We start from the raw sequence: 25,421 nt of genomic DNA on the forward strand, positions 1-25,421 counted from the left end.
ACAGTGTTCACTCAGCCCTCCTGGTTTGGGCTTGCAGCTGAATCCCCCCTGACCTCAAAATCAGTCCTTTTGACTCAACCCATGCTTCAGTTCAGAACCGCCCTCTTCTGTAGTCTTTATATGGAGAGGACAGAGAAATGGGTAAAACTGGAGACAAGCAATCACAAAAGCAAATGTTTATTCATTTTTTTCATTTAGCAAATGTTTACAGTGACGTACAAGGCACCATTCTGAAGGCAGTCTTCTTAATAACTACAACATACTGAATGCTTACTAGGTGCCAGGCATGGCTTTAAGTGTGTGTGTGTATATATATGTATATATATAGAAATCTCACAACAAACATTAGATTGGCTCTTTTTTTAATTGTCATTTTACATATGAACAAGCTGAGCAGTTAACTATGCTTTAACCGCTCAAAGCAGTTAACTATGAGCAGTTGAATGACAGAATGTTAAGTGGCAGAGCTGAAATATGAACCCAGGTGGTCTAGCTTCAGAACTTTGTATCCTTTTTTTTTTTAATAGAGGTACTAGTGATCAAACCCAGCATGCTAAGCATGCACTCTACCACTGAGCTGTGCTCTCTCCCAGAGCTTTGTATTCTTAACCATACATCATGCTGATAGTGTGTCCTAACCCAATGTCTACTTAGGTCACCTCCATCACCTTTTTAAAAAAACTAAATTTATCAAATATTTGCTGGTAATGACAAGGTATCTGGACATATGCTAGGTGCTAAGAATGTAAGTACAAATAAGACAGGGAGGACTATTCTCTACAGAAGCTCACGCATTAGTAGGATAATAATAAAAGAGCCATCATGTGCCAATGTTGGTGGTCTATAATTTACTTTAAAATACTTCAGCTAGACAGTGTGATAAATGAGTTATCTTTAGTCAGCATTCTAGGAATGTGTGATAATTATCCAAATCAGGTGTAAATACTCTAGGGGCAGTCATCTGACAGTTCATCAAAAACTCACAGTCAGAGGCAGCTTCTGTAATCACTTCAATCCTCCTCATGTCCCCACATCCCCATCTCAACCCTCAGAATCCCTGAGAAGATTTTACAGCTACAGATTCTAAACCCAAGGGCCCCAGAAATTCGATTTTAACTCATTTGCTATGGGCTTAGTTTTACATTTTATATTATATATTTATACTATATATATTATACATATGTACTTTTAAACTTTTAAATTATGGAACATTTCAAACACATACAGAATTAAAAAGACAGAATATTGCATCTCTATGTACCCATCAACCAGATTCAATAATTATAAACTTTCTTGGCTCTCTTGTTTTGTCTATGGCATTGGTATTTAAAAAAAAAAAAAAACTTCTCAGTTTATTTTAATATGCAGCCAGGGTTGAGAATCGCTGCTCTAAACAAATAATTACACTGGGGCCACTGCAAACATAGAATATGTATCAAGCATAGTGGGAGTGGGGAAGGGGATGATGAACTCTGACCACTGAGAGAAAAGCGGGAGGGCTTTCATAGCTCCTCCCTAGATCCCAGGTTGTCCAGGGCTAACCTGTCCCAGTGGCAGCTCTGACATCTGGGACCCCAGCAGAGGTGCTTCTCTAGCTGGACCTGAGGATTCAGGCTGGGGGCTGGAACCACATGTCCGCACACAAAAAATGAAGTCCTTCTCAACTATATATATATATATATATATATATATAGTTGCATTAAGGTAGGATTTATTAGGTTAAAATAATAGTGTAAACATGAACATTTCAAAAAATATGTTTGTGATGAAGAAAGCACAGCCATTAAAATAATTTAGGAGCTACTGGAAGGGTGAAAAGGAGAGAAACAGAAGGGGAGTCATGAATAATGAGGAATCAGGTTACAAGAAACAAAATTCAGGGAAAAGAGAAGAAACCAAATTAGAGAGAAGAAGGAGTCACCAGTGTTTTCCTCTCAGATACTTCAGGGAGGATCAGGTGTGAAGGCCAACTGTCCAGGGGCAGGAGCTGGAGGGCACCAGGCCTGATCTCCTCAGTGGGGCCTAGAAAAACCAGACAGAAAGGACCTTCTTCTGACTCGTCACACACAAGTCAAAAAGAAAGTGTTCTGGCTTGAATAGTAGACACAAGCAAAAGAAAACTGGAAAGCAGAACTAGAAGTCTCTAAAGTCCCAAGTGTTAATCTGATCCATGTTGAAATGGGTAGCCGTTGAGTTTAACAAAGTTCCAACAACCACTGTGGAAACTGGGTTCTCAAAAAACTAAAACTAAGACTACCATTCAACCCTAGCAATTCCACTCCTAGGTGTATATACGAAAAAAACAAAAACACTAATTTGAAAACATACGTGCACCCCAGTGTTCACAGCAGTATTATTTACAACTGCCAAGATATGGAAGCAACCTAAATGTCCATCAACAGATGAATGGATAAAGAAGGTGTGGTGTGTGTATACACACACACACATATACACACAATGGAATACTACACAGCCACAAAAAAGAATGAAATTTTGCCAGTTGTAACATGGATGGACTTGAGGGCATTATGCTAAGTGAAATAAGTCAGATAGAGAAAGACAAATACTGTATATCACTTATATGTGGAATCCAAAAAATACAACAAACTAGTGAATATAATGAAAAAGAAGCAGATTCACAGATATAGAGAACAAGCTAGTGGTTACCAGTGGGGAGGGGCACAGTAAGGGCAGGAGATAAAGAACAAACTATTATGTATAAAATAAGCTACAAAGATATATTGTACAACATGGGGAATATAGTCAATATCTTATAATAACTACAAATGGATTATAACCTTTAAAAATTGTGAATCATTGTCCTATACACCTGTAATTTATATATATTGTATATCAACTATACTTCAATTAAAAAAAAAAGAGCTCTAACAATTATCACCTAAATGCCAGACAGGTAGCACCATGTGTGGTGCAGGGACCAACACCGTAAGAAAGAATCCATCCAGCCCCTCAGTGTCTAGAGAGGGAGTCTGGAAGGATTGGAGGGCTAAGGGAGGTGGCCTCAGGGGATCCGAGGGTCCTTCAGGGGCAGGTTATGCTGACAGAGCTGGAGGGAAATGACCAGGCTGTGGGAAGAGAGGGGACATGTGTACTAGACTTGAGGGATGAATAAAGTTCAGGGCTGACAGGAGGGGCAGAGGGCAATTCCAGGCCATCGGCAGCTGGCAGTTGCTGTCATGTGCTGTGCAGAGGAGGACTCACAGAAAGGCTCACGTCAGAGAAGTGAACCAAAAGTGAAATAAAATCCTGTGATCTTCAGGGAAATTTCTGCGTGGGAGAAACGTGTCAGCATATAAATTCAATGACAATTAGAAGTGAAACTATTGACAGCATTGCTCACACTTCTTCAGTCATCAGGATTTGCATATAAAGGAAACCAGGGTGTCTGGAATATAAGAGGAAGAAGGTGCAGAACCTTTAAGGTGAACTCAACTCCCTTCCCAGGCAGTTCTCCTCAGGGTCTCTCTCAGGTGTGTCTGTCTCTCTGTTCTGTTGCCATAACATGTCCTAGTCCTGTACCTGAAAACCCACATGCCATTTCAATGGCCTCAGCTGTTCTCCTAGCTTTGTTCCCTCTACTCAAGTCCCTCAGAACATGAATGTCTGGGAAAGAGCTAGGCTCTACCAGACCCTGTGGTGGGCACTGAACGCAATCTCCCTCCACACTGTTTTGAGAGCACCATGTCCCTGCTCATGTTCCACTGCATCTTGATTGGAGCTCAGATGTCTCAGCCGGTCACTGAGAGCCATTGCTTCCCTTCTGCAAGCATGCCTTCCTTGTCCCTCCAGCCTGCAGACCTTGACTCATGTGTATCTTCTCCTTGGATTGCTTCTACCTTGCCTACCTCTCTCTGTCTTTTAAGGCACAGCTCAGTGTCAACTTCTTCATGAACCTGTCCTGATCCCAGAAATGGGAAGTGACATCTGCTGAACTTCTGTAGCTCTTGTAGTGGTTTCACATTCGTGGAAGGCTTGTCACAATGGAGTGGCATAGTGCTTATTTGTATGTGTGCCAGGGATCCAGCTTCACCTTAAAGTAGTTAAGGCCTTGGTGGTGATGGAGGAGAGTGCCTCTTACTCATGTGTCTTGTTTTCTAGTTTTGGATATCCTTCAAGGGCAGGGACCATGAATGATTCACCCAGCAAAGCATGTGGTGTCCAGAGTAGTGTTTGACAGCAGTGGATATTTAGTAAGTATTTATGAGATAAAAGAATACTTCCTGTCCTCTCCTTAGAGCAAATCTGACTATGTGTCAGGCTTTATTCCTGAAAATATGAAATTATAACCCAAAGATTTTCTTCTCACATGTGTGGATCTCTAGTGTGGGATTATTAGAAGAGCTTTACAAATCCATTATCATGTCAAAAATTTTCTGTAGACTGAGTAAATACAATGCTTTGTACATATATGTAATGCTTTGTTTCAAATTTATAGAGATACTAACGTGGTTAAATTTTTTAATCTATAACTTATCTATAACCCTTATTAGAATCCAGATGTCTTTGCCGTTACATATGACATTAGATAATAAAAGCACAACTTCTATCATGTAAGGTCTGATCCTCTTAAAAATAAACAAACACATTAAAATAAGTCCCCATCCTGAGGAATCTCTGCTATGTACCACTATGTATGTGTGTATAACAACAGCTCTGCCTGGGTGATTCTCCAGCTTGGGGTGTGGTCCCACACCCCAGGTAACACTGAGTCTCAATTTACAATGTACAGTGAGCTTTTTTGTTGTTTGTTGTTTCATTCACTCCCTACAACAGCCCTCAAAGATTAACAGGAGACTTATTGGATTTCTCAGGATGACAAGGGGCTTCTATTGTGAAATGTACATGGGAGAGACAGATATCAAACAAGAAAGAAAATAAATACACAGTGTAATTTTAGAAAAAAAATGAGGAAAGAACAGAAGAGCTATATGGGACACACTGTACTACCATGCACGTAATTAGAATCCTAGAAAGAGAGGAAAGAAAAAATAGAGCTCTGAAGAAAGTCTAATCAAGGCAAGAAGACAGAGGGTGATGGTGAGGTGAGGTGGGTATCTTAGCTGGGATGGTGACATTGAGCTGAGAACTGAATGACTGGAAGAAGTCAGCCAGGAAAAGGTATGATTGAAAAACTGCAAAGGCTCTAATATAGAAAGGAACTGGGTATGTGTGAGGAGCACCCAAAAGTCTAGTGTGGCTGAAACATGATGAGTGAGAAAGAGAGCAAAGTATGGTTAGACAGCTAGGCAGGTGGGGCCTTGTGGGTCATAAGTGGCTAAAAGAGTAGCCTTCATCAAACATTCCTTGTATTCACCCACATTTCCCAGTCCCTTTAATCATCAAAGCACAGAGTTGATTATTAAGTATGTCCATGTGACTAGCTCTAGTCAATGGACTGTGGGCAGAAGTGATTTGTGTCATTTCTGACACAAATTCAGTCAGCACAGGAATGTCAAGCTGTTTCTTTCTTCAAGTGACAGAGCCAGAAGGTCAAAGTAGGTTGAATCATTGAGTTGCAACATGAAGACAGTTGCTCTGATGAGTCATGCAGATTCTCAGCAGACTTTAAGTAAAAGTGATAAATCTGTGTGCTATTAAGTAAATGACAAACTGATTCTAACCAATATCACAGTAAGAAATTTAATTTATTTTAAGTGTAATAGGAAGTTATTTGAAATTTTTAGCAAGACAGTGAAGAGATCATATATATGTTTAAATGATCACTTTGTGTGGAATAGATTATGGGGAAGAGGGACAGGAGAAATTAGGAGCCAATTATAAATCTATTGAAATTAATCTAAGTATGAAATAATGGTGGCTTGAAATTAGTGGTGTCAGTGGGGGTGTTGAGTTGAATTTGGGGTATATTGTGAAGACAGAGCTAACAAGACTGATGGAAAGACTCCAAGGTTTTGGGCCTGGGCTACTGAGTGGAGTAGAAGAGAGAGAGAACAGAGGTCAAGTGGTGAGGTGGGAATGAAGAGTTATAAAACATTTTTGGTTTAAAGAACTCTTCCAAAGGACAGAGGGAGAGAGAGAGAGAGAGAGAGAGCAACTGCTTCCCAACTCCTTTCACAAAGTCAGCATAACGTTGATATTAAAACCTGACAATGATATGGTAAGATACATGGATGCAAAAGTCCTAAACAAAATATTTACAAATCAAGTTCATAGATACATCAAGAGGAAAATACATCATCATAAAACTGGATTTGTTCCAGGGATGCAAGTTTGTTTTAACATTCACATATCTATTAATGTCCTTCATTAACAGAATAAAGAAGAAAAATACACTCAATTAATGCAGAAAATAATTGATAAAATTCAGTACTCATTCATTTTAAAAAACCCTCTTAGCAAATTAGGAATAGAAATTCTTTAATCTGATAGGAGTATTATAAAAATCTAATAGCACATGTTATATTTAATGGTGAAATATTGAAAACATTTTCCTTAAGGTCAGGTATGAGAGAAGGATGTCCTCATCATCCCTGCTATCCATTCATCCCTGTACTAGAGGTCCTACTCAGAGCGACAAGGTGCCAAAAGAAGGAGAAGAAGGAGGAGCTGGGTAGGGGGAGGAGGAGGACGGGACAGGGAAAGGTATAGGTCAGGAAGGAAGAAATAAAGCTGTCATTATTTACAGAGGATGTGAACATATTTATGGAAAATCTTGAAGACTCTATGGATTAGTGATTAGAATTGATAAGTGAATTTATCAAAAACTCTGGATGGAAGTTGAAGATATAAAAATCCATTATTTTTCTGTATGCCAGTAATAAAATATTAGAATGTAAAAAAAATTAAACAATAGTATTTACAATAGCATCAAATTTACCAAATACCTAGAAATAATTCTAACAAAATCTGTGCAAGGACATCTTCATAATAAACTACAAAACACTATGGAAAGAAAATTTCAAAAACCAAAATAAATTAAGTGCTAGACTATGTTCATATATTGAAAAAATAATATTATAAAGATATCAACTCTTTACCAACCTAATCCACAGTGTGAATATGATTCTAATAATCCTAGCAGAGTTTATATTTTTGTGGAAAGTAACAAGCTAATTCTAAAATTTATACGGAAATACAAAGGGAAAGGCCAAGAATAGCCAAGACTTGAAGAAGAATGAAGTTTGAAGATCAACAGATATCAAAACTTATAAAGCTACAATAATTACAACCAGGTGGTATTGTCAACAGGTAGAAAAATAGACTAATAGAACAGAAGATCTAGCAGACCTACAAATATATGGATATTTGATTTATGACAAAGGGGTCATTGAACACTAGTGGGGATAGGACAATCCATTCAATAAGTAGTGCTACCTATTGGATATTCACTAGAAAATAAAAGATTTGATCCTTAGTTCATACTATACACAAAAATCAAATCCAGATTGCTGTAGCTCTAACTGTGAAACGTAAAACAATAAAACATCTAGAAGGTAACATATAATATCTCCACAGGAGGAAAAGCTTTCTTAAACATGACACAAAAAGCAATAATGATGGAGGAAAAGACTGATAAATTACTGCATTGAAATTAAGAACTTATGTTCATCAGAAGACTCCATTTAGAGAAAAAAAGAAGTCACAAATTGGGAGTATACATTTGAATACATAGAAGCAACAAAAGACTTTTAACCTGAATATTTAAAGAATTCCTTGAAGTGAATGAGAAGAGCATACAAACAAACAGAGAAACGGACAAGAACTAGAATAGACACTTCACAATAGAGGATATCTATATGGCTAATAAAACAGAAAAAGGTACTCAACCTCATTCTTCATCAGGGAAGTGAAGATTAAAACCACACTGATATGCCGCTGTATACACCCAAAGGGCTAAAATGACGGGGAAAAAAAAAAAGACAATACCAAGTGTTGGAGAGGTTGAGAAGCAACCAGAACACTCAGACACTGCTCGTGGGAATATTAACTGGTACAGTCACTTAGGAAAACTGACAGTATGTACTATAGTTGAACATACATATGCATACCCAGTGCCTCAGTAATTCCAGCCCTAAGTATATGCCCCCAAAATGTATGCGTATGTGTACCAAAAGATAAGTTCAAGAATGTTCATAGCAGTGCTATTCATAATTGTCCCAAGCTAGAAGCTACCCAAATGCTCATCAGTGGTAGAATGGATAAATAGATTGTGGGATAGTCATACAACAGAGTCCTACACAGCAACAAAATGAACAGACTGCCGAGAGAGCAAGAGAAGCCCAAGGATCTCCAGCTGTTCCAGCCCTCCTCTGTCTAAGGCTTCCCAGCCTGGGCCCCAGACACACGCGTGAAGAAGACTTCGAGGTGATTCTCACCATAGCCACTGTCTGAATGCAATAGCAGGAGAAACCTTGAGTGAGAAGGGCCCAGACGAGCCCAGTCCAGCCCCACATTCATAAGCAAAATGTATTATTGCGGCAATTTTGAGTCACCGCTTTAGGGATGAACGTGGTACAGCAATAGGTAACCAGAATACATATGGAAGTATTTAGGGGAAAAATAAAATGGAATATGTTAAATTTGTAAAACTACTTTAAAATAGCTAAGGAAATTTAATGAAATAAATTTGTAACAATCCCTCTAAAAACTATTGTTTAATATTAGGGTCATAGATAGAGCAAAAGATTTGTAAGTTGAACATAAAGCTTAAGGGCAAACTAGATTCTAAAATTTCTACTTCCTTAAGCTGAATCTTAATTGAAAAAAATTTAAATGAACAAAACAGGACAAAAACAGTGAAAACTTCTTAGATAGCTGACTTCATTGATCCTTTCAGAAAATTGAAAGAAACAACATAGGGAAAGGAAATGAGAGATTTATTGAGTGCTGACTAGGTGTCATACCACATCCTAGGTGCTTTACCTAAATTGACTCATGGAATCCTCACAACCCTGTGAAGTGGGTTTTGTAATGCCCACTTTACAGATGATGCTCAGCGAGGCTATGTAACTTGCCCAAGATCCTGCAGTTAGTAAAGGAAAGAATCTGTGCTTTTGCGATTTTGGATGCCTTCTCCAGGAAGGAAGGCTGGTGAAGGCACAGCTCTCGAAGTCACTCAGGGCCCTTGGTGTGGCTGCAGTGCCGGAATCGTCTCTGTCTGCTCTGACCTCGCCTGCGAGCCGGCCAGTGGGTGAGAAGGAGGGTGTGCACACAAGTGACCTTCCTGGGAGGATGACGTGGCCAGGGGAGAGGATTGTCCTTTGATCCTTACAGTTCAGGAGTCTGGGTTGGAGCCAAGGGGGCCTGTCCCCTGGACATAACTTGAGAGTAGCTCTGGAGAGGAGTTCTAGAAGCTGTGGGAAGACAGAGGAAGGATTTCAGCACTGTGGCTCTGCATAGCTTGCCTAACTTCACAGTTCTTCTCAGGGTTTTTTTCCCCTCTACCAGTTCCCAATGTTTTAACTGTACCCAAAGCCTAACACGATAGGGGCAGTTGTATATTTGAATCATTTCATTCTAGAATCTTAGCACGAGTCCACTTTAAAGTTATACAGTGCAACCCTCTCATTTTACAGAAGAGACCAGGAGATCAGCTTCGGTTGCCTCCTGTGAAAATTCTGTAGAACTCTACTTCCTGTCTAACACTACAGAATGAGCTTTTTTTTTTTTTTTTTTTTAATCTGTATAGAAAACTGGTGAGTTTTATCAAATCCCTGTCTTTAATTTTCACAAGAGAGGACTAGGTAAATGAGGTCTGTAAAACAGAAGTAGGAACAACCTGGATGGGCCCTAATGGAGGCTGCTGTGATCCGTAGGGTGGGGAGGGTCTAACTCACCTGCCTGAACCTGGGGCCTGGGCAGGTGGAGTAGAGCTACCATGTAGAGGCCCAGAACCTGAGACCCCAGGCAGCTCCTGCCACGCCACCTTCAAGGGCAAGTCTTCTGCCTCAGGAGTCTTTCTAGTAGTTCTGGGAGAAAAGTGCTGTTTAACAACACTGACAGCTAATAAAGCACCTTAGAGCCTGAATATAGTGGGACAGTGGTCTGTCTCCCTCCGGCAAATAAAAGAAAACAGATGAAGGTCTGGCCATCACTTAGTTGTTCAGGGGCCTGGGAGCTAGTGTGTGTTTTTTTTGGACCGCCACCATTTTGCTGTTCCTTTTGTTGTCAGAGGATCCTGCCAGCTCCCAGCTTCCCTGGAAAGCCAGACTGGAGGAAATAAGGGGAGAAATTATGTATCTCAGAGAGGGAGAAAGAGAAAGGGAGAGGATTTGCTAAATATTCTACACAGAACAGAATTTTAAAATACCCTATAAACTAGCACTTTACAACTTACTCATTGCCTTTATGTACTTTATCTCAATTACTCCTCGCAGCAACCTGGTAAAGTAGACAGAAGCTACCTGTCTAATTATCAGTCGGTCTTAAATATCTATGAGACTACTAGCCCTATTCTGCAGAGGAGGCACTGCCCTTGATGGTGGTTAAGTGGCAGGACTAGAGAGTCAGATCTCAGAATCAGAATCGTAGCATCACAGAGTTAGAAGACACCTTAATAGCAATAACCCACGGCGTTCTTCTCTCAGTGCCCAAATCATCTTCAAAAACCTCTAAGAATATTTCTTCTGGTCCCTGCTTGAACTCTTTCAGTGATGAGTAACTCAGTACTCCTTGAGGGGATCCATTATTAATACTGAACTGAAATCCTTTTCTTTACAGCTTTCAGCTCTTAATTCACTTCTGTCCCCAAGAACTACACCAAATGAGGGGAAATTGTAATTTGCCTTTTTTTCAAAATTTGAAACTATTATTCTTGTCCATCTCTTGCGGATTAAGCATCTTCAGTTCTTTCAACTGTTACTCATGATTGCTCATAATGTGATTACCTGGCACAGTGCCTAAAATATATAGTAGATACTCAGCAATATGTTTTTTGAAATGGTTCTCTGGCCCTTGCTACTATGTCCTGGTCCTGGCCTCTTTCCCTGACCACAATTAGCCTCCATGTTGTAATCTGTTTCTCATTTGTTTGTTTATTTAAATAATAAAGAGGAAGGAAACATATATATAGTCTACTTTCAAACCACAGAGGAGTCTTCAGAACAACTTGAAAACCTAACCAAAATTGGCCAAGTTTCAGGCAGCTTTCAATTATTTTGTGATCATGAACTCATTATCTGACTTAACTGATCACTTCAGAGATGCATTCATTGAGTATCTCCTATAAGGAAGACATCACATGGAGCATTGTGGAGCACAGAATTAGCCCGAGAGATTCTCATGAAGGCAGGGTTAATGTGGGGTCTACCTGTAAGACCCTGTGTGAATACATTATCCTGCAGTGCTGCTTTGCAATTCAAAGTAGCAGCACCCATTTGTGGCTCAATTCTGGCCACCACCAGACTGAAAATTCTGCTCTCTTCAGAAAAGAGCTCCAATAGAAGCTCTGACTATTTTTAGTTGGTCCTAAATTGGATTGGTGTGAGGGAAAAGCACTGGTGTCAGTGTGATGAAACTGTCATTCCCAACAATGCAGAAGTCAGCCAGTTTCGTGCCTCTTATGTAAGTGCTGGGCCGGGATGAATAGCAATGAGCTTACACAGTTTTGGAACCTGAAGAGCAAGGGACTAGCTGGTGAACTGTGCCCTGCTCTAGAAGGGAAACGACAGTGAACTGCTGCCAATCATGAGGGACTGTGCTTGTTTATTACAGTAATAACCCTAAAGGGAGTTTGATAGCAAATAAATCAAACCAAACATCCCAAAAAACAATTCCAGAAAAGGGTCTCTGGGTTAAATTATCCCATTATCATAGACTAAATTGAAAGCTCTCTGAAATTTGGCCAATTTGATCATGTTTTCAAATTGTTCTGAAAACCATGTGGAAAAAAACAATGTGTTTTTTCCTTTCTCTCTATTACTTAAACAAACATTTAAAAACCTAGTTCCTTTACACTGCAAATACCAGTACTTCAGAAAGTGAGTTACTTTAGCAGTTTTCTCATCTTGAGCTTCAGAAAAGGCTGAATCTGGAAAGAAGCCTTTCACGCGATGTTAAGGGTGGTGTGTTAGGGGTGGAAGACTTAGGAGACTGAGTCATGACCTCCTTGCCATGAACATCTGCATTGTCTTCATGTGGTAGATGATGCCCTTCACAGTTACAGAATGGAAGGAACTCCTAGTCAAGCGGGACCCACCACCCAGCAGAGAGAAGGACAATCCCAAGTCACAAGAGAAATAGTGAAATACAGCAGAAAGTTCTTTCTGGAAGACACACTGATGTCCTGGGACTTGTGTCCATTATACTTTTGACTGACTGCTTCTTTTCAGTCCTCTGAACAGCTCATACTTTCCCTTCTCACACGAACCTAAGCGGGCCTTTGGGGGCCAGCTGGGCCAACACACTCACACGAGGAAAGTGAGGTTCAGTGAAGTTGTATGGTTTGCAAACAGTAGCAGAGCCAGACATAGCAGCCAGGACTTTGGGCTCCTGGTGGGGGTCTCTTTCTTGTTTACCGTGCTGCCTGCCTCTTAACTTTCAGGAAAACTCGTGCATGAAGTATGTAGCCACCTAAAGCCAGGAATTTTTATACCTTCACTTGAACAGTTTTCTTTAGAGGTAGAGGGAGAGGTACTAATCTTGAAAGAGTCAGGATTAAAAACTAAGTTGGGGGTACAAGGTTGTTTAGGCAGAAGAGAGAGAGTATGACAGGAAGTAGGGGGAGAGAGAAGAAGGCAACAGAAAGATAAATACACAAACAATAAAATGGGGAAGATGTGGAAGACAAATATGGATAGGAGAAATTAACTGAGAAGAAGAAGAAATGGAGCAGGAAACTGAGGCAACCAAGGACTGAGCAGAAGTCAGAAAGAGGGAAGAAAAAGGAGAACCAGCAGAAACAGGAAAGGAGAAGAAAGCCAGGAGGAAATCGAGCACAGAGACTGCTGTGAGTTAAGAGTGTGTTTGCAGGCGGGTGGGTGTGCTGGACAAAGAGAGGGTCCACAGGACAGAAGCCACGTGCACTGGTGAGGGTGGGCGAGGAGGGAGACAACAGTTGGCACAAAGGGAAAGGGGCCATGGGAGAGGACAACACAAATGGAGGAGATCAGGAAAGTGATCTTGGGTGCCAGACTCTGGTTCTAGGGACTCTGGTCCCACAGATTTGAATTCCGTATGGATAAATCCAAATAGCTAACCTCTTACCCCTCACCTCCCTTGCCTCTTGCATCATTTATATGACTTGCTTTTCAAAATGTACAAACATTGACTCACTTACCTCAAGTACCCTGGAAGCCTTCCTCACTGAACTAGTTTCTTGGGAAAAAAAGTGTTTCCCAAAGAATGATTAATCTCTTCGCCGCCCCTCCCCCACCTTGGAAATGCCTTCCAAATTGGGAGCAGTGGGATTTTCCTCAGGAAAAGCCAGGCCTGCACCATGCGTGGGTGGAGTCGTGGAGGAAAACGTTGTAGCATTGTGAGAGCAGCTGGGGGAGCATGAAAGCGACTTCCCAGAACTGCTCAGCACGGTCTTTCTCGTGCACTCCCTGGAGCTGTGAGGGCAATCCTACACGCTAGTCCCACCCAGACTTCACGCGCCCTCTGCCTCCCACAGGTATGGTTTGCTAGGAAAGCCATCCAGTCGCAGCAACATTCAGTCAGAGCAGCGTCCAGTCCTTTGCCTGAGCAAACAACACACACTCCCCTGGGCCAGAGGAGGGCAAAGTGGGGACATTTTCCTCCAGGGTCATTTGCCTGCAATTACAAGCCGCTTTGAAATATGTGATTTTAACAGAGATATCTGCCCAATCCAGGCTAAATGACTGCTTTCCAGAGCTGAGGATATGCCAAGAAGAACCATTAGAATTAGAATTATGCCAGCTTTTTAAAAAATATCCTTTAAAAGGCATGCCACAAGTAAAAATCCCCTTCAGCCTTAGCTTTGGCCTTAGTTATTCGCACAACCTTGCAAAAAAGATTAGCAACCTATGAGCTTGCTCAAAATGTCGACCAGCCCACTTTCCAAAATGCAATCACAAATCACACTCATTAAGGGATGAGTTTACAAAACCCTTCATGCCTTGCATGCACCTGGAGTGAGTTGCTATCTGCATGTTTGGGTTAACGCCACATTCCCGGGGTCCTCTGTGAGGACAAGCTCCATGAAAGGATTTTTTTGCCCTTACACACCGAGTTAAGGGCAGCTGTTGGCAGGCAGGAGGAGCAGCTGCCTCTGAGTACTTACACAGGATGCTGAGCCCGGCGGCTGTGCCCACGTTAGCTCTCCCCTCACCTCATGTACTCCCCATCACTCCTATAATCCATGAATGACTCTGATCCTGACACCTCCTCAAAATCCTCCAGCACCAGACTGGTGGAGTCCTCACCCAGGACGCCGCTGTCGGGCCTGGACGTCCTGGCCCAGGGAGGAGGTGCCGGAGGGTTGGTGGCTGCCGGCGAGGGAGAGCTGGGGGGTGTTTGCCGGACAGATGTGGGCCGGGCCTGAGGAGGGGACGCGGCTGGCTCCCGGACTTCCTCGTCATCCTTCTCCGACTCTGGTCCTGCCTCTGAGGCAGCAGGACCCAGGACATGGTAGAGGCTGGGGAGACGGATGTCAAAACGCAGCCCGAACTTAGCAAAGAGCTTGTCATTGAGCGCATAGAGCTTCTCTGAGATGTCATAGCCCAGCAGGGCCGAGAAGAGGCGAGAGAGGTATCGCTCTTTGGTCAGAAGAAGGTGGAGACTTTTCCGGGGCCAGGAAATGTAGCTACATTCGGTCTCAGCTGTCAGAGTGACCTGAAACGGGTCAGGAGCAGAGAGTGAAGGTTGAAACTAGAAAATGTGTCCATGCTTAGCACAGAGAAAGACACAGTTACTTGGCAAACAGCTGCACTTTTACTGAAGAAGCTGTGGAAGTCCCCCTCCATGGAAGAGGAAGAGGTTCAATGAACACCTTACTGTGTTCACTGATGGGGTTGAGGGGTGCTTGCTAGGAGCCCTGAGATCAGCCATTCCCTCACTGGGCCCTCACTTCCTGGAGCCTGTTTCCACCTCCAGCCTCCTCAGCTCTCATACTCTATGTCCCACGGCTAATTCGGAAGGTTCTGAGCTTCTTGTGATTTTAAGATAGAGAAGGGGCCTCCTAGTGCTCAGAAGAAAGGTCAGAATGCTGATGACAGTTTAAGGGAAAAAAGGGATAATATATTGGAATAGGAACACAAAACATAATTGGAAAGAATTTCAGTTAGGGAAGAGCCTCTGATTAAGTGTGCCAGGCTGCATCAGGTGGACAGAACGCTGGCCGGGGATTTAGGCCCATGAGTTGCTCTTGACTCGGGCACTACAGGTAACCAGACGGATCTGATGGCTGAAGTCAGAAAAAGGGCAAAGAGGAAGAGGAACTCTTGTTTTTCTTATTGTATTTTTCTTAATTGAGGTGCAGTTGCTGTACAATATTATATAAGTTCCAGGCGTACAACATAGTGATTCAGAACGTTTAAAAGTTATGCTCCAAAGAGGACCTCTTAAAGGCACAAAGTCAAAGGGTACTCTACTCCCCACTTATTTAGACATTAGGAATTTCTGGGCACTCACTATGTGCCCATGATGCAAAGCTAAATTACACCTGCAGGGTCAATAACACAGTAGGTGCTCGCTAAACCCTTGTTAAAACAATGGTGAGTGGTAAAGCTAGGGTTCAAATGAAAACATGCTTAAGACAGTAAAGGAAAAAGGTGTAGAATCACACAATTCTTTATACTCTGGCCATACTCCTTTAAAAGTGAGCAGGTCAGCAGATCTCATGATGCAGATGTGTGAATAGACACTGGCAATGAGGAGGAGGAGGAAGATAGCCACTAACATTTACTGAGAGGCGACCATATGCCAGGCATTGTGTTAAGTCCTTTATGTGGATTATCTCATTAAAGGTAGAGTTGGCTTTCCAAACATTCTTTAGTAGAGATTGTACATAATCCTTTTATTTCATTTTCCCAGATCTTCCCCTCTCCTCCCCTCCCCGCCCCCACAGTACCCCTCCTTCCTTCCCTTCATTCATTTCCTCCTCTCAGCTCCTCCCCATCCCCATAGTCATTAGCACTGAAGTCAGGGCTCTAGATTACCTCATCAAGACCAGAAGCTAGTTTCAAGTTCCAGTTTTACCCCTTTACCAGCTGTGTAACAGCAGACAAATTGCTTAATCTCTCTGGTCTTATGAGAAAGAATTCGGAAAGTGGTACTCACAATTCATCCATTACTAAGAGTTCAGCAGGTCGTTGCCACATTTGCCATAACCCATACTTCCGTCTTACTAAGAATTCCCAAACAAGAAAACAGAGTACCCCTCATGAAGCAGGTGAGTGTAACAGCTAATGTGGACACAAACAACTTCCTCAAGACTGAACACAAAGACTGGGGGCATTCTTATGGGCATGCTGTTACTTCTTCCATTTTAAAATAAATCAAAATTTTAAAATGAAAATCTTTTTTCTTCACTTCCTTGGCTAGCTATCACTCCATTGCTTTGCTCTCCTTTTCAGCAAAACTCCATGAAGGAGTTATCTATACCTGCTTTTACCAATTCCTCTCCTCACACTCTCTCTTCAACCAGCAAGGCTTTGCCCCCATGGTCCACAAACTGCCCCTGGTAAGGTCAGCAATGACCTCCATGTTTCTGAGTCTAGTGGTCAGTTTTCACAGTGTCCAGTCCCTCCTCTTTGACGCACTTTACTTGGTTCCCAGGATGCCACCCTCTCCTAGTATAATCTCCCAGTTTGTCCCTTTCAGCTTCCTTTGCTGCTTCTTGTTTTTCTCTCCAACTTCTAAATGCTAGAGTATCCCAGGTTTGGTGTGTTCTTGAACCTCTTCTCTGTCTACACTCATTCACTTGGTGATCTCATCCAGTCCAATAGATTTATATATACCGTCTGTATGCCAATGACTCCCAAACTTGTCTCAAGCTCAGGCCTTATTCCTTAATTCCATACTCAAATATGCAACTGCCTACATGCATCTCCATATAAATATCCATTGACTACACAGATCTAGCATAGCCTAAGCGGGACTTCTCTCCTCCCCAGACCAGCACTATCTGCAGCCTTCCTTTTTTCAGTCGATGGCAGCTTCATCCTTCCAGTCGCTGAGGCTGAGATTTTTTCTTAATCTTCTTTCTCTCACACTACATCCGAAGTGTTAGAAAATCCTTCTGGCTCTATATAGAAAATATGTACTCTGGCCCTTGATGATGTGTCCCCTCATCACCTCTCTGACTTCATCTCCTGCCATTCTCCCCGCTCCATCTCTCTGTTCCAGCCACATTGGCCTCCTTTCTGTACCCCAAACATGCTAGTCCCTCCTACCACTCAGATTTTTCACTGGCTCTTCCCTCTATCTAATATGCTGTTCCCCCAAATGTTCTCAGAGTTTACACTGCCAACCCCCTCAGATCGTTGCTCAGATGTCACGTGTTCAGCAAAGACTTCCATGACCATCCTATTTAAAGTTGCAACTACAGTTGATCCTTGAACAACATGGATTTCAACTGCATGGCTCCACTTAAATGCAGGTTTTTTAATAGTGAATACTAAAGTACTACACAATCGGCCAGTTGGTTGAATCCAAGGATGTGGAACCCTGGATTTGGGCAAATCATATATATGGAGGTTGGGACTATAAATTATACATGGATTTTCTACTGCACAGAGGTTGGCGCCCCTACCTCCCAAGTTGTTCGAGGGTCAACTGTATATCTCCCTTATGCCACTCTAATTTTCTTTTATTTGAAGTTATTATCTTTTAACATATTACATAATTTACTTATTCATTATGTCTATGGCTTATTTTTTGTCTCCCCTACTAGAATATAAATTGCATGAAGGCAGGGACTTTCAGCTGTTCTGTTCACTGATATATTCCAAGTACCTTTAATAGTGCCCAGGATATAATAATGCTCAATAAATATTACTGAAATGAATGAATCAGATGAAGACTATCAATCTTATATATTGCAAAGCAACCTGACATCATTTTCTCACGTCCTGTATAAAATCCTTCCCAAAGGTCTTCAGGAAACCTGTGGATTGACTGGTTTCCACATATACACGCACACATGTGTAATAAAATTTTGACAAGTTTTTCTTTAATTCTCACCTTTGAGGCTGGTTGAATGGATTAAATGAGATGATATATGTAAGAAGGGGATGCAAACTAGAGAAACAATGATGATTTCTGTGTGATCCTTCCCAAGCTATGTTCTTGGTGACTGATGAGAAGGTCACAGTGTTTAACAGTCAATAAATACATCATTATTTAATTGAATTCTTGAGAGGTATGATGGGATGTTGACTCACTTGTGGTAAGTTCAATAAGAATTATGATTCATCTAGTCACTGTGGATTTCCCTGTTAGTCAATAAATAGACTGTGCAATTGCAAAAGGCAAGGACAAGATGAACTACAACCGAAAACAACACTTGACATTTGCAGAGAGGAAATGGGACTTTACAGAGCCAACAGCAAATGTGTGGAACTCATTGCTCCCAAAGGAGATGCATGCTAAAAATATAGATGGGAAGAATACGATGGTCCCTACATTCAGGCTGAGAGGCCATCTGGGGTTACGGCCCTTCCTTTCAAGCATAACTTAGGGGAGGACACCCGGCTTATCCACCACCTGTTCCTTGGTGTCAGTGTCAGAAACAGAGCCTATTCCGGCTGGCTTAGGACCTGACTCAGCCCTCCTGAAGGTTCTTATGGCGCTGGGGGAGTTCTCAAAGGAGACTGCTAGGCTGGTTGGTGAGGACATGAATGTGTGTGGTGGGGGAGGAATACACTGGGAGGGGGTCTGTGGCTGGTGGTCCTGGCAGTAGGATCAGGATTGCCCCTCAAGAGTCAGGGTGGTGCGGAAGCAGGCCCAGCCAGGTGGCACTGCCTGGCTTGTGTCTATTCTGAGGTTGGCTCGTATGCTCGCCTGAGGGACTCCCTGATAGAACTGGTAGGAGACACCGGGAACTCAGTACTGGCAAACTATCTGGACAGGGGAGCCCTTATAATGGTGTGTGTATGCAAACTCCACTCTCCTGGTAACCCTCCCATTTTAAAAAAGAATAGATGTAAAATTAAGTGAAATAAGACAGAAAGAGAAAGAAAAATACCATATAATGTCACTTACATGTGGAATCTTAAAAAAATGACACTAATGAACTTATTTACAAAACAGAAACAGACTCACAGACATAGAAAACAAACTTATGGTTACTGAGGAGGAAGAGAGAGTGGAAGGATAAATTGAGAGTTTGGGGTTTGCAGATACTAACTACTGTATATAAAATAGATAAACAACAATGTCCTACTGTATAGCCCAGGGAATTATATTCAATACTTTGTAATGGCCTATAAGGAAAAAGGATATGAAAAGGAATATATATAAAAAACCTAATCACTATGCTGTACACCAGAAATCAACACAACATTATAAACCAACTATACTTCAATAAAATAAATAAATAAATAAAATCTAGTACATTAAAAAAGAAAAAGAAGAAGAATAGAAATAATGGAGCCAGGCAACTTAGCCCTGCCACTTTCTAGATGAAGACCTTGGACAAATTACTTGAGGTTCTGAGCCTTACTTTCCTCACCTGTTCAACAGGTTAATAACAATATCCAGCCCAGAGGGTTGTTGGGAGAATCAATAATGCAATGAAATAGGTTGTATCTGCCACATGCTAGCCATTCAGTAAGTGAGGACTACAGAGAAGGTCATCAAAATCTGAAGGATCGGCAGAGAAGAGAGGAGGGCTCTCAGGCAGCCAGACCCTGCCCTTGGAGCGTGTATGTGAGCGCCCTAGGAAGCCCTCTGAGACACCCACCGCCTGCTGCCAAGCCAGTTCAGCCAACCTTTACTGAACACCTACTACTGTGTTCAAGGTACTGCCCTTGGAGCCGGGGGATGGAGAGAAGAAGCCCAGGTTTCTACCTCAAAGAGTTTACTAGAAAGGAAACCAGATCGTTAGAAGAGAGGTTAATATGTGTGCAGTCAGAGTAGTGAAAGGAATAGAAAAGTCCTGCAGGCAGCGAGTGGAGGTGGAAGCTGGTGACGGCAGCCTGGGCAGGCTTCAAAGGAAGTGAGATGCCATAGCCTCATCTGGATGGGGGAAGTGCATTTCAGATAGAAGCCGAGGCATGGCCATTGCAGAGCAATGTGGTGTGTTTAGGGAAGTACTAGAAGTTCAGCATGGCTGGTATGAGCAGGAAGTATGAGGAAGGAAGGGGCTGGAGATGCGGCTGGATGTCACTAAAGGTCTTAAGTTGCTCTCTAAGGAGCATGGGTTGTTATCTTGTGATCACTGAGGTCTTCGGAAAGAGTTTTAGGCACAAGAGTGACATGGTCCACTTTTTGGGGATCAGCATCACCCCACCCAGGTACTCTTCCCATGGAAGGAGAATGCTCCCACCTCAGGCATCATATGGGCATTGGCTCAAAGGATAGATGGAAGAGGGGGAATATGGAGGGGGAGCTATCGCCAAGTTAAAGTAGGATGGGCTGGCCGCGCTGCCATGGGGCTCCCATTACCTGGAAGACCCCCTCCTCAGAGGGGTGCAGCGATTCCCACTCAGGAGAGTCCATGAACTGGTAAGGAAAGATGTAGTGCAGAAACTGCCCATCCTGGCTCACACGAACCCTGGCAAAGGGAGAGAAGAGACTGTGTGGGAAAAGGGAAGTGGTATCCAAATCCTCTTCGGAGTCTAAATCACATGTTAAAAAAAAAGGAAAATGATTGGGATTCAGTATGAGTGTTTTCCTCTTTTCCCCAGAAAACTCAGAGTCTCAGCTTCAACCTCTCTTCTAACGTCAGTTATATCAGGAAAGAAAGTGTCTCTATCAGGAAAAGGGGGCAAATAAAAAGATTTCTAAAGTACATCCTGTCCATTTGGAAGGAGCTATCATTCCATTTTTTTCTGGAGCTTTATTGGCTAAACAAATATACATGGAGCACCTGCTGTGTTCCTGGAAGTCTAGGTATGGAGAGATGATCTGATCCTTGCCCTTAAGGATTTCACAGTTTAGTGGAAGGCACAGGCACACAAACAACTGTCTGTAAGTCCATGTGTGGGACTGGAGACTAGAGAAGGGAGAGAGGATGGCTCTCTCTGAGTGGAAGACTTCTCAAAGATGACATTTGAGCTGAGTTTTAAAGGATGAGTAAGACAGTGAGAGAAGTAGATCAGGATGGGGATGAATGGAGAGCTGGGAACAGTATGGAATTCTGTTCTCCAATATCTGCTTTTTCCCTTCCTCCATAGTACTGGAATTCTAGCTGAGCTCATGCCTGCCCAGCTAGACTACATTTCCGTGCCTCCCTTGCAGCTAAGTATAACCTTATGATTAAATTATGGCCAAGGGGATATTAGCACTCCACATCTTGCTCCTAGTGAATGCCTAGATACATATGTATGCATGGAATTACCAAAGACCACCATCAGTTAATAAGCTATTGTGTAGTATCTGACAACCTAAAGGTGGAAGACAGAAAGGATATAGGCCTCAAACCAAGCCAAGGATGTGGTGTCAACCCCTATTCTCTGGTGGCAGAAACACACTTGTTCCTACAAGACCTGCTAATGTATGAAGCTAGCTAGCAGAATTTCCCTGAGTAATGAAAGGATACAAGAGAAAACGAAGTGCCATGCTCTCCTACCTCACGGTCTTCACATATTCTGTCCACTCCAGCTGGCCCTCTTCCCAATCCCCACCTTCTCTTCAGGTCTCAGCTTAAACATTCCTTCCTCCAGGAAGTCTTATCTATTACATGCTGTCATTGCACTTGCCCTTTCTCCTTGGAAATCCCATGTCTGTTATTCACCACTATGTCAAACATGCACTGGTGACTCTCTTGATAGACTGTAAGCGCCACAAGTACAAGGACAACAGTTTTCACATTTTAAAACTGAGAAGAAGGAAGGGAGAAAGGAAAGGAGGAAGGAAGGGAGAAAGGAAAGGAAGAAGGAAGGGACCATCAAACAAACGAACTCACTGTGTCACCATGAAGGGGGTGAAAACCTCAAGGAAAAGCTTCTCTAACAAAGGAAGACAGACAACAGGAGAGAATGAGGCTGCTGCTTGCCCACACGTGCACACGTTGGATCCTCCCATCATCTCCTCAAGCAAGGAATCTGGCCACCCAAGCAACCACTGAGGATGGACAATGTTTTAGAGAATGAGTAACGTCTAATGAGCCTGCATGGCCCCCTGAAGCACCTTGTAACCATTTCCTTTACCTTTCCAGTCTCTACTTCCTTCTTGATCTCCTGGACAACAGGTAATTTGCGTGTGGGAATTCATGCTTTGGATTTTATATGAGAGAAACTCTCCAACAGTAAGCACAGCTTAACAGGGTGATAAACTTGGAGGAAGCCACTTTGCCTTTCTGAGTCTTGAAAGGGACTGATTGCCTTTATGAAAATAAAACAAAAAGGACTTAAGGATGTCTAGGTTTCAGTAAAGGGCTCCAGATGAGAGTCTGTATGTGAGCCTGGGAGGTCTCCACAAAATGCTCCCACTTCCTGGCATGAAGTTCTTATCTGTTGCTTCCAGATGTTTGGTACCTCACTATAACTGGTCAAAGGTACAATGATTCTCCTCTGGAGCCAGAGCCTGGTCATAGACTAGAAGGCCTCTTCCCCCAGCTCCAACTTAGTGAAGCTGAGAAAGTTGACAATGAAAAAGATATTTAAACAAAACTCTTACTCCAAACCTTGAAATGCAAGAAAAAAAAATCAATGTCTAATTTTTGACTTGTATTTTTGATGCGAAGTATACTAGGAAAAGCCACACTGAACAGACAAGCCCCCCTTCTCTTCACAGGGACTTGGTCTTCTACAAGTTCATGGTAAATCCATCATATAAAGGATACCTGAACCGTGCAATAATCATGATATACTTCCATAAATGAGCACCATACTGTGCAATGGGTGTTTCTTCCTCCAGTCTCAAGCCCCTCCTTTGAACAGAGGAGCTGTTAGGAGCAAACAACATCATGGATCTCATTGAATGAGCATATTTCCTAAATTGTCTTTATTTTAAGCATGGAGCTGTAGGTGGCAAACATTTTGGCACTATTCATAATGTATTTGTATTTACACATGTATTTGCTTACAAATAATTGCATTTGTTTACACTTCGATTCACTCATAAATGAAATGAAAGGTCTCCCCACAAAACTTCATAGCTCATTCAACCCAGGACCTCAGAGTCCAAACAAAATAAAAACATGTATACATCACACTTTTGATTCCAAATGTTAATACCTAAATGCATACCATTACTAGCAGTAGCAATAGTTGTAGTGCCATCATCATCAATGTCAAACTGTTTTTTTCCTACTGTGTGGCTGGCAGTCTTATCTGGTTTCTTTTTTTTTTTTTTTTCTTGGAGTCTGAGCCTTCTGATTACTATCTTATCTTTCTATCACCTTCTCCTGGTCGTAAAAAAGCAGAAAAGAGGAAATTAAGTACAAAGCTTTTGAAATATTCTGCTGCTTTCCAGAGAGCCAGCCCAAGTATGCCAGGCTGAGATACTTACTGTCTGATGCTCAGCTCCACATATAAGTCCCACGAGGGCAATATTTCAAAGAATTCACAATTGCCTACCAAATGCATAGCATAGAGCCCCATGGTATTTTTTCAGAAGAGATCAGCCAATGGCCAACAGTTACATGCAGCCTGACCAGGTGTAAGCTAATCCTGATGAAGACCATTTTTGCTAATGTCTGTCAGCCTCCTAAAAAGTGTCAGCCAGGTATCCCCACCATATCCTCAAAGAGGTACACATGGGCATCACTATTCTTCCCTCACTGTCTGGCCCTCAGATTTATAGGACTTGACTCCTTGATGTGCTAGATAGGAATGGACAAGTGCACAAGGGATAGCTCCACACCTGGGTGCATATAGAACAGCTTTACTATAGAGTCTGCATAGGATATTCTCCAATATATTTGATGCCCTAGGGGAAACATGGGTTACAAAAAAAAACCCTTCTGTTTTGGCACTGTTCCCTGGCACACAGTTGTCACTTACCAAATGTTGAATGCATAAAGAAGGAACAAATTAATCTTATTGAAATGTTCAGTTTTCCAAAGCCTACAGAGATATTGCCACAGCCTAGGTATGACGCACTGGTGCGCGCGCGCACGCGCGTGTTTGTGTGTGTATGTGGTGTGTGGTCATCTCAGACCCAGGCTCAAGAAACACTCACCCCACCCCTCTTAGCGGCGAGTGCACACCAAATCCTTCCTGCCAACCAAGATGCTGCTTGAGCTAGTTTTCTCATGGAAAATGCTAAGAAAGGGAAAGCAAGCTCATGCTTAGAAAAATCTATTTTGGTCTGACTGGCCACATCCTTCCTCAGTGGAAAGAGACGCGAAATGGAAAGGCCTGCAGTGGGAAATGAGAAGTGTTGGTGTAAGGAAGAAATGCTGGGCAAGGATAGAGTGGCTTACCGGCCAGAGAGCAGCAGGGACAGGCGGTTAATGGGTGTCTCGCCCTCCACGGCGTAGGTCTCCTCCGTGGCCAGGGTCAAGACCTTCCCCTCACAGCAGCGCACCACCTCCCGGTACGCCGGCAGGGGCACCTGCAGGGGCAGGCACAGCGTCTTGTAGAGGAGCTCGAACTCCTCGGGGAGGGCGTCCTCGTGCAGGCGGTACAGCAGGTGGGCCAGCTGCAGCACACAGGCCACGGCCAGCAGGACGCTCCAGAGCACGACGTCCAGGCCGCAGGCACCGAACCAGCCCCACAGCACACAGCACAGGTAGCCCGTGCCCAGGAAGCCAAAGAGGTAGAAGCACCCGTACACCCCACTGCCCCCCATGAAGCCCAGGAGCAAGAAGCAGTGGGCCAGGTGGTAGACAGCCCCTTCCAGATCCGGCCTCCAGCCGACACACAGCGACCCGGGCTGCAGGAGCTGGCCCACCGCACTGCCGTTACTGCTCATCTTCCCAGCGCCTCAAAGCCTGGTCGGCTCTGAGACTGTCCCCACGTGGGAAATTCAGAAAATGAATGCACCGTCCTCCCAGATGTCTTCTCACCTCCGGCTTCTCCCGTCCTGCTCCACCCTTCCTGGGAGGAATGCTGCCGGTAGCTGTGGGAATGAATGGCAGAACATAGTCCACTTTGTGGAGAACTGAAAACCTTATCTTCCTCTCTCTTTGCTTCAGCAAGGCTCTGGCCCTCCCTGCAGAGCTCTGGCGAGCTTCCTTGGCTCCAGATTTCTTAGGACAGTCCACATTTGGCTCTGGGCAGGACACCTAAATTGTCCCGAGGAAAAGCCAGGACTCTGGGGCTGAAAACTTCAGCAGCAAAGGATAATCAAGTGGCCACATCCTGCTCTCTGTTGTCCCCGAACAGAATGAAGAGAGCCCAGCACGGGAGGCACAGTTGTGCTCCATT

The 25,421-nt window shown here is 43.0% G+C and overlaps 1 protein-coding gene across 3 annotated transcripts; it reads right to left on the reverse strand.

The window, feature by feature from the left end:
* Nucleotides 1-161: 161 nt before the first annotated feature.
* Nucleotides 162-25,421, reverse strand: POPDC2 (popeye domain cAMP effector 2). Of its 3 annotated transcripts, none has more exons than XM_010970857.3 (4): nucleotides 24,476-25,419; nucleotides 20,551-20,659; nucleotides 14,367-14,775; nucleotides 9,100-9,335 (listed from the first exon to the last, which is right to left on the reverse strand). In XM_010970857.3, exons 1-4 carry the CDS (start codon nucleotides 24,964-24,966, stop codon nucleotides 9,250-9,252), a joined length of 1,095 nt encoding a protein of 364 aa, XP_010969159.1. In that variant the 5' UTR covers nucleotides 24,967-25,419; the 3' UTR covers nucleotides 9,100-9,249. The 3 variants fall into 3 exon arrangements, with proteins under 3 accessions (XP_045363175.1, XP_010969159.1, XP_010969158.1); XM_010970856.3 differs by having other exon boundaries at nucleotides 9,196-9,335; nucleotides 14,225-14,775; XM_045507219.2 differs by lacking the exon at nucleotides 14,367-14,775 and having other exon boundaries at nucleotides 162-9,335; nucleotides 24,476-25,421.

This window comes from Camelus bactrianus, chromosome 1 (genome assembly GCF_048773025.1).
Source record: "Camelus bactrianus isolate YW-2024 breed Bactrian camel chromosome 1, ASM4877302v1, whole genome shotgun sequence".
In the NCBI taxonomy this organism is placed as follows: Eukaryota; Metazoa; Chordata; class Mammalia; order Artiodactyla; family Camelidae; genus Camelus; species Camelus bactrianus.